The sequence below is a fragment of the Eleutherodactylus coqui genome, chromosome 6 (genome assembly GCF_035609145.1).
Source record: "Eleutherodactylus coqui strain aEleCoq1 chromosome 6, aEleCoq1.hap1, whole genome shotgun sequence".
NCBI lineage: Eukaryota > Metazoa > Chordata > Amphibia > Anura > Eleutherodactylidae > Eleutherodactylus > Eleutherodactylus coqui.
In genome coordinates, this window is record NC_089842.1 from 217,743,462 (window position 1) to 217,753,425 (window position 9,964).

General features: G+C 46.1%; 1 protein-coding gene across 1 annotated transcript; it reads right to left on the bottom strand.

Moving 5' to 3' along the window:
- Positions 1 to 727: 727 nt before the first annotated feature.
- Positions 728 to 2,154, bottom strand: LOC136631599 (C-C chemokine receptor type 3-like). The gene has a single exon (XM_066605884.1). It carries the CDS (start codon positions 2,065 to 2,067, stop codon positions 1,006 to 1,008), a length of 1,062 nt encoding a protein of 353 aa, XP_066461981.1. The 5' UTR covers positions 2,068 to 2,154; the 3' UTR covers positions 728 to 1,005.
- Between the last annotated feature and the right edge of the window lie 7,810 nt (positions 2,155 to 9,964).

Below are 9,964 nucleotides of genomic sequence, written 5' to 3' on the forward strand. Positions count from 1 at the left end.
CATCAGAGAGTATCCGACATGATGAGATTAGATACAGAGCTCAGCAGACAGTATCACACATGAGAAGATTAGATACACAGCTGAGCATGCAGAATCATACATGATAGAATTAATATAGTGGCACAGCAAATAGTGTCACACACCATTGGCTTAGATACAGCATATCTCTTAAATAGTATGAGATTATATAAACAGTTAGGATTAGATACACGGCTCAGCAGACAGTATCACACAATTGGATTAGATACACAACTCAGCACACAGTACCAGACAGGAAAGGATTAGACACACGGCTCAGCAGACAGTACCAGACAGGAGAGGATTAGATACACGACTCAGCAGACAATATCACACAAAATAGAATTAGATACACATCTAAGCAGACAGTATCACACAGGATAGGATTAGATACACCGCTCAGCAAACAGTATCACATAGGATAGGATGAGTTATACAGTTTAGGAGACAGCATTACACAGGATGGGATTAGATACACAGCTCAACAGACAGTATCACACAGGATAGGATTAGATACACAGCTCAGCAGACAGTATCACACAGGATAGGATTAGATACACGGCTCTGTGGACAGTATCACACCGTATAGGATTAGATACACATCTCAGCAAGCACTGTATTACCTACTAGAATTAGATTCACAAATTAGCAAACAGTATCACACCTGCTAGGCTTAGATACCCTGATCACAATAAGCAGAGGAGTGGTCTTAGTTTTGTGAATTTATTGGCTGATCATTACTAGTAAGCAGTGCTGCGGGATATGTGATACATACAATATAATCTCTATTGTTCTCTCCCCGGATGCGTCCTCGGTCGGTACGTCCTTACTAGCTGGCGCTGGAGATGTTTCCGCGGATCAACAGAGGAGGACGCATCTGAAGAAAAACCACAATACTGAGCGGGTCCTTTATACGCCCCTGTCCATCATGCCCCCCATGTATATAAAGCATAGCGTTGCAGTCATCGGAGAGCAGCGAGGTCCGCCTCACTCATAGATGGTCTGTGGGGAGTACTCGCTCATCTTGCTGCTTAGGCTGGACGGCCGGTACCTGGAGCCGCACATGGCCCATCTCCCCAGCATCAGGGACAGGTGTTCCCGGAACTTGGTTCCTACAAATGTGTAGAAGAACGGGTTGATGCAGCAGTGGAAGTAGGCGATGTTGCGGCAAATAAAAAACGCATAGTCAATGGTTTCATCGCAGTCTTCATCGATGAAATCCCTGGAGATCTGCAAGGCCTTGATGAAAATGATGACGCTATATGGCGTCCAGCAGAGGAAGAATGCCACCACAATGAAGAAGATCAGCTTGGTTGCTTTGTGTTTGTCGTGCATCTTCGAAAAGTGCAGCTTGATGATGATCATCGTGTAACAGTACAGGATGATGATAAGCGGCAACACGTAGAACATAACCAGCTGCTGATAGTAGCCCACGAGCTTCCAAGTATTCATCTCATCCAAAGCGTACCCCATCTCCTCGCATAGAGTCATCTCATAAAATGTGTCCCATCTTGTCCTATACAGCTTGAACTTGGGGATAGTGGATAAGAAGCTGATGGCCCAAACCGTGCCGCTGACCGTGTAGACGTAGAAAGTGTTCCTGGTCCTGGTAGCATAAATGGCATGGACGATCGCCATGTAGCGGTCCACCGTCATCATGGTCAAGAACAAGATAGAGCTGTAGAAGCCAATGTAAAACATAGAGGCCAACATCCTGCAAGATGTCATCCCGAATATCCACTGATCGCTGTGGTAGTAACCCCAGAAGGGTAGCGGGAGGGTGAACAACAAGTCTGAGAGTACCAGGTTGAGGATGAAGAAGTTAGTCACCGTCTTAATGTTCTCAAACTTCAGAAGAAGGTATAAGATGAGGCCGTTACCCAAAACACTCAGCATGAAGACCAGGTAGAAGAAGACAGGCACCACCGAAGCCCCAAAATTCTTGCTGTCCATTTTATTGCAAAAGATGGCGGGTCCTTGGTCATAGTCGGGGGTCATGAAGGTGGTGGACAGTGCAGAAGAGTTGTCCATCTGCCCCTGGTCTGACATCGTAGCCACCAAAGACACTGCCGATAACACGAAGAACCTCTCAAGACTCCTGGAGAAGTAGAAATTGTCTTCTGCCTCTCCGCAGGGCTCAGTTCAGGAAATACAATCATCCAGCCCACGGCGGAGGGCAATGGTGATGATGATGAGCAATGGGCATTTCGCAATGTGCAGTGTAAGGTGTAGAGCGCTGATTCCTCTAGACCTGCAGGAAACATGTTGTACAGAGGCCACAGTTTGTGCAACTTCTAATAGAAAATAAAAATCACATAAATAGCTCCAGATAAACAGAGATTTTGTAATCTTGACAGGAGCGCGGTGAAACGTCTCAAACCAGCGGCCGCAGATGGAGCAGACGATGTCAGTACATGGACCGCATAGAGGAACCCGGTTCTGGAGCATTTGGCACACACATTGTGATGATAGTTGAACACAGAAGGTTTCAGCAGTGAAGAGAGCATTCAAGCTTTAGACATAGAGGGTCGCAAAGAGACATCAATCAGCTCAGGATTCCCAGTGCCAATCGGCGCAATGTGACTATGAGGACCACCTTAGTTTATTGCCGGAACTATAATAATATGGGACATAAATGGCCGGTGTTCAACCTCAGGATTAGGGTTGCTGGCCGGTAAAAAATAAATACCAGCACCAGCCTTTAGACTTAGTTACTTGCTGAGCCGGTGAGTTACCAGCCGTTTGGGAGCCCCAAGGCTCCAAACAGGATCTGCTCTCTCCGTGGGCCTGAACACCATGAAGACTTCTTCTAGCAGTGACTCATCTCTTGAAACTCTCCCCATCCTAGAGCTTACCTTAATGCTCCTCCTTCACACTTCTTGCCCATCACAAAATAATAATGCCCCACTCTGACCCAACAGTAATAACCCCCTATGTTCACCACCAGTAATAAGCTTCTCTGTTCATCTTCCGTCCGGGTCCCATCTTCTGCTCTCTGATTCCTCTGACTCAGTACTGGAGAACGTAGTAGGATGGAAGATGCCCTCTGTACAGGTTGGGCACCGTGTGGTAGAGACCTGGTGATTAAACCAGTCATAACTGCAGGGGAAGTCAGGTCAGTCAGATTCCCTTTTGTCCTTACTCCTTTCTCCATGGTTCAATTGTGTTCCTGTCCAATGGACGTCGGAGAACAAAATAATTCAATGAATGGCTGAGTGCTGCTTGTGACTGGCCAATCAGATACAGCTCTTTCAGCAGGCGGGGATTTTAAATCCCCGCCTGATGAATGACCTTCAGAGCAGTCCAGGGAGAAGATGGCTACACGTGGCTGAGCCCCGGCAGCGGCGGACAGGTGAGTAAATATAATTTTTTACACTTGATGGGGATGATTTTCAGGGAAGGGCTTATATTTAAAGCCGCTGCCTGAAAATCACTGTGCGCACCGAGCGGGGTATGCAGAACACAGCATGCTTAAAGAGAACGATCAAGGACTCGTGCACGCAAACTGCAAGATGTCTGTGCAGTTAGACCCAATGATTCTTACTCAAAAGACAGTTTTGAGCAATTTTTGAGCGAGAATCGTTGGGTCTAAATGGGCTATACACATAGAGATAACATCATGGTGCCACACCTGATGGGATTAGATACTCAGCAGACAGTATCACGCATGTATTTATACTGTAATATGGGAAGGCTCTAACTATGTATACTATAGGAGGCATCACTACAGAGATCTCTCCAATCGTCTATCATACCCAGGATTGTAACAAGTTGTTGCTCTAATAACTATGTATAAATATATCAGGGGACAACACAGAGATCTCTCTCATCATCTATTTATACCCAGGACTGTAACAAGGGGGTGCTTTAATAACTACGTATAGATATATCAGGGGACAACACAGAGATCTCTCTCATCATCTATTTATACCCAGGACTGTAACAAGGGGGCACTCTAAAAACTATGTATAGATATATCAGGGGTCAGTACAGAGATCTCTCCCATCATCTATTTATACCCAGGATAGTAACAAGGGGGCGCTCTAATAACTATGTATAAATAGATCAGGAGTTAGTACACAGATCTCTCCCATCATCTATTTATACCCAGGACTTAAAAAGGGAGCGCTCTAATAACTATGTATAGATATATCAGGGGACAACACAGAGATGTCTCCCATCATCTAGTTGTACCCAGGACTGTAACATGGGAGCGCTGTAATAACTATGTATAGATATATCAGGGGTCAGCACAGAGATCTCTCTCATTATCTATTTATACCCAGGACTGTAACAAGGGGGCACTCTAAAAACTATGTATAGATATATCAGGGGTCAGCACAAAGATCTCAACCATCATCTATTTATACCCAGGACTGTAACAAGGGTGCACTCTAATAACTATGTATAGATATATCAGGGGTCAGTACAGAGATGTCTCCCATCATCTAGTTGTACCCAGGACTGTAACATGGGAGCGCTGTAATATCTATGTATAGATATATCAGGGGTCAGCACAGAGATCTCTCTCATTATCTATTTATACCCAGGACTGTAACAAGGGGGTGCTTTAATAACTACGTATAAATAGATCAGGGTACACCACAGAGATCTCTCCCATCATCTATTTATACCCAGGACTGTAACAAGGGTGCACTCTAATAACTATGTATAGATATATCAGGGGTCAGCACAAAGATCTCAACCATCATCTATTTATACCCAGGACTGTAACAAGGGTGCACTCTAATAACTATGTATAGATATATCAGGGGTCAGTACAGAGATGTCTCCCATCATCTAGTTGTACCCAGGACTGTAACATGGGAGCGCTGTAATAACTATGTATAGATATATCAGGGGTCAGCACAGAGATCTCTCTCATTATCTATTTATACCCAGGACTATAACAAGGGGGTGCTTTAATAACTACGTATAAATAGATCAGGGTACAACACAGAGATCTCTCCCATCATCTATTTATACCCAGGACTGTAACAAGGGTGCACTCTAATAACTATGTATAGATATATCAGGGGTCAGCACAAAGATCTCAACCATCATCTATTTATACCCAGGACTTAACAAAGGGGCGCTCTAATAACTATGTAAAGATATATCAGGGGTCAGTACAGAGATCTCTCCCCTCATCTTCTTATACCCAGGACTGTAACAAGGGTGCACTCTAATAACTATGTATAGATATATCAGGGGTCAGCACAGAGATCTCAACCATCATCTATTTATACCCAGGACTGTAACAAGGGGGTGCTTTAAAAACTATGTATAAATAGATCATAGAAAGTAGAGTTGTAAGGGACCTCGCGGGCCATCGGGTCCAACCCCCTGTTCAGTGCAGGATCACTAAATCATCCCAGACAGATATTTGTCCAGCCACTATTTGAAGAATTCCATTGGAGGAGGACTCACCACTGGTACTGTTGTATTATGTCGCCACCGGAAGTTAGGGGTGGTGCCATAATTCAGCTGGGCTAGGAAGTATGCCGACAGCATGTCACTTGTACCACTCCTGTGGATGCATCAATCATATAAGAATGCAACAGCCATCCAGAGCCAGACCATCTCTGTAGTATATCTTCAAATTAAAAGTAATATGGCAGCATCCATAGGTGCATTAAAACACAAAACTGTTGATTCTCTCATAGTAAAATTGAGCGACCTTCCGGTCAACAATTAGACCTTTGCTTGACAAAGGTCTAATTGTTGACCGAAACGTCGCTCAATTTTACTATGGGAGAATAAATAGTTTTGTGTTTTAATGCACCTATGTATGCTGCCATATTACTTTTGATTTAATAATTCAGCTGGGTTGACGCCCCCAGTTAGTGATTGGCTGTCCCCGCGGGGTTTTCGGCTGTGATGTGCCGGTCACACTGTCCTCCCCCCTGCTGTCGCAGCGAGATGCGGCCACTGAGGGCTACTGCGCTTCCCATCCGCCTCTCGGCAGCGGAGGCTCCAGTGACAGCAACTGAAGGGAGCGGAGGCAGGGGAACAGAGTAGCCGTCAGCGGCTGCATCCCGTGAAAGTGCAGGGAGCGTTGGAACGGCCCCATCAAGTGCGGTGAGAGGTGCTACAGCACCTCTCAGGGGGCAGGGCAGTGTTGCTGGCAGCGATGTGGCCATGGGGGAAGATGACAGTGTTGCTGGCGGTGGGGCACCGATCTGTCTGCACGGCACTTCAGAGCCAAAAGGGCATCAGGGACAGGCAAGGCAATCGGACTGTATTGATTTTTAGCTGGCCTGGAGGGCTACGGTTAGTTTTCCTGTTAGGCTTAGATTATTAGCTCTACATGCTTCCATGTTATAGTTGTAACATGGAAGCATTTAGAGCTTATGATGTAAGCCTAACAGGAAAACTAACCCTAACCCTCCAAGCCAGCCAAAATCAATACAGACGCTGCTAGGACCTTCAAGAATTCAGCCTATCGGGAGCTAGGGGCGTGACAGGGGCATTCCTTCATGCAAGTCCTGTGAAACCCCTAGCTTCCGGTGGTGTCAAGGTACAACAGTACCCTCACCATCTTCCGTGGTAACCTGTTCCACTCATTGATCACCCTCACTGTCTAATATCTAATTTGTGCCTCCTCCATTTCAGTTTCATCCAATTGCTTCTAGTCTTTCCTTGTGCAAATGAGAATAGGGTTGATGACCTCTGCACTGTGACAGCCCTTCAGATACTGTATTTGTAGACAGCTATTAAGTCTCCTCTCAGCCTTCATATCATATCAGCGGTCAGTACAGAGATCTCTCCCATCATCTATTATACCCAGGACTGTAACCAGGGGGCATTCTAATAACTATGTATAGATATATCAGGGGTCAGTACAGAGATCTCTCCCATCATCTATTTATACCCAGGACTGTAACAAGGGGGTGCTTTAAAAACTATGTATAAATAGATCAGGGTACAACACAGAGATTTCTCCCATCATCTATTTATACCCAGGACTTAACAAGTGTGCGCTTTAATAACTATCTATAACTATATAATAGAAAGGGAGAATTGTAAGAGACCTTGCGGGGCATCGGGTCCAACCCTCTGCTCAGTGCAGGATCACTAAATCACCCCAGACAGATATTTGTCCAGCCACTATTTGAAGATTTCCATTGAAGGAGAACTCACCACTGGTACTGTTGTATTATGTCACCACCGGAAGTTAGGGGTCGTGACATAATTCAGCTGGGTTGATGCCCCCAGTTAGTGATTGGCTGTCCCCACGGGGCTTTCTGCTGTCATGTGCCGTCCACACTGTCCTCCCCCCTGCTGTAGCAGCGAGATACGGCCACTGAGGGCTACTGCGCTCCCCATCCGCCTCTCAGCAACAGCAGCTCCGGTGACAGCAGCTGAAGGGAGTGGAGGCAGGGGGGCAGAGTGGCCACTAGCGGCCACATCCCGTGAAAGTTTGGGCAGCGTTGGAACGGCCTCATTGAGAGCGGTGAGCGGTGCTACAGCACGGGGGCAGGGCAGTGTTGCTGGCAGCGGTGTGGCCATGGGGGAAGATGACAGTGTTGCTGGCGGTGGGGCACCGATCTGTCTGCACGCCACTTCAGAGTCAAAAGGGCAGCGGGGACAGGCAAGGCAATCGTACTGTATTAATTTTTAGCTGGCCTGGAGGGCTAAGATTAGTTTTTCTGTTAGGCTTAGATTATTAGCTCTACATGCTTCCATGTTATAGTTGTAACATGGAAGCATTTAGAGCTTATAATGTAAGCCTAACAGGAAAACTAACCCTAACCCTCCAAGCCAGCCAAAATCAATACAGACGCTGCTAGGACCTTCAAGAATTCAGCCAATCGGGAGCTAGGGGTGTGACAGGGGCATTCCTCCATGCAAGTCCTGTCAAACCCCTAGCTTCCGGTGGTGTCAAGGTACAACAGTACCCTTACCATCTCCCGTGGTAACCTGTTCCACTCATTGATCACCCTCACTGTCTAATATCTAATTTGTGTCTCCTCCATTTCAGTTTCATCCGATTGCTTCTAGTCTTTCCTTGTGCAAATGAGAATAAGGTTGATGACCTCTGCACTGTGACAGCCCTTCAGATACTGTATTTGTAGACAGCTATTAAGTCTCCTCTCAGCCTTCATATCATATCAGCGGTCAGTACAGAGATCTCTCCCATCATCTATTATACCCAGGACTGTAACCAGGGGGCATTCTAATAACTATGTATAGATATATCAGGGGTCAGTACAGAGATCTCTCCCATCATCTATTTATACCCAGGACTGTAACAAGGGGGTGCTTTAAAAACTATGTATAAATAGATCAGGGTACAACACAGAGATTTCTCCCATCATCTATTTATACCCAGGACTTAACAAGGGTGGGCTTCAATAACTATCTATAACTATATAATAGAAGGGGAGAGTTGTAAGGGACCTTGTGGGGCATCGGGTCCAACCCCCTGCTCAGTGCAGGATCATTAAATCACCCCAGACAGATATTTGTCCAGCCACTATTTGAAGATTTTCATTGAAGGAGAACTCACCATTGGTACTGTTGTAGTATGTCACCACCGGAAGTTAGGGTGGTGACATAATTTAGGTGGGTTGACGCCCCCCAGTTAGTGATTGGCTGTCCCCACGGGGCTTTCGGTTGTCATGTGCCGGCTACACTGTCCTCACCCCTACTGTAGCAGCGAGATGCGGCCACTGAGGGCTACTGAGCTCCCCATCCGCCTCTCAGCACCAGCGGCTCCGGTGACAGAAGCTGAAGGGAGCGGAGGCAGGGGGGCAGAGTGGCCACTAGCGGCCACATCCCGTGAAAGTTTAGGGAGCGTTGGAATGGCCTCATTGAGTGCGGTGAGCAGTGTTACAGCACGGGGGAAGGGCAGTGTTGCCGGCAGCAGTGTGGCCATTGTGCAGGACAACAGTGTTGCCGGCAGTGTGGCACCGATCTGTGTCTGCATGGCACTTCAGCGCGGACATATATAGTTTTAACATGGAAGCATTTAGAGCTTATAATGTAAGTCTAACAGGAAAACTAACCCTCCAGGCCAGCCAAAATCAATACAGACGCTGCTAGGGTCTTCAAGAATTCAGCCAATCGGGAGCCAGGGGCGTGACAGGGGTATTCTTCCATGCAAGTCCTGTCAAACACCTAGCTTCCGGTGGCATCAAGGTACAACAGTACCGTCACCACCATCCGTGGTAACCTGTTACACTCTTTGATCACCCTACCTGTCAAATATCTAATTTGTGTGTCCTCCCTTTCAGTTTCATCACATTGCTTCTAGTCTTTCCTTGTGCAAATGAGAATAGGGCTGATCCCTCTGCACTGTGACAGCCCTTCAGATATTTGTAGACAGTTATTAAGTCTCCTGTCAGTCTTCATATCATATCAGGGGTCAGAACAGAGATCTCTCCCATCATCTATTATACCCAGGACTGTAACCAGGGGGCGCTCTAATAACTATGTATAGATATATCAAGGGACAATACAGAGATTCCTCCCATCATTTATTTATACCAAAAACTGTAACAAGGGGGCACCCTAATAACTATGTATAGGTCTATAAGAGGGCAATAGAAATCTCTCCCATCATCTACTTATACCCAGGACTGTAACAAGGGGGGCGCTCTAAGAAATATGTATTATATATCAGGGGACAATACAGAGATCTCTTCCATCATCTTTTATACCCAGGACTGTAACAAGGGGGCGCTCTAATAACTATGTGTAAAATATCAGGAGTCAGTACAGAGTTCTCTCCCATCATCTTTTATACCCAGGACTATAACAAGGGGGTGCTCTAATAACTATGTGTAAAATATCAGGAGTTGGTACAGAGATCTCTTCCATCATCTCTTTATACCCAGGACTGTAAGAAGGGGGTGCTCTAATAGCTATGTATACATATATCAGGAGTCAGTACAGAGATCTCTCCCATCATCTTTTATACCCAGGACTGTAACAAGGGGGC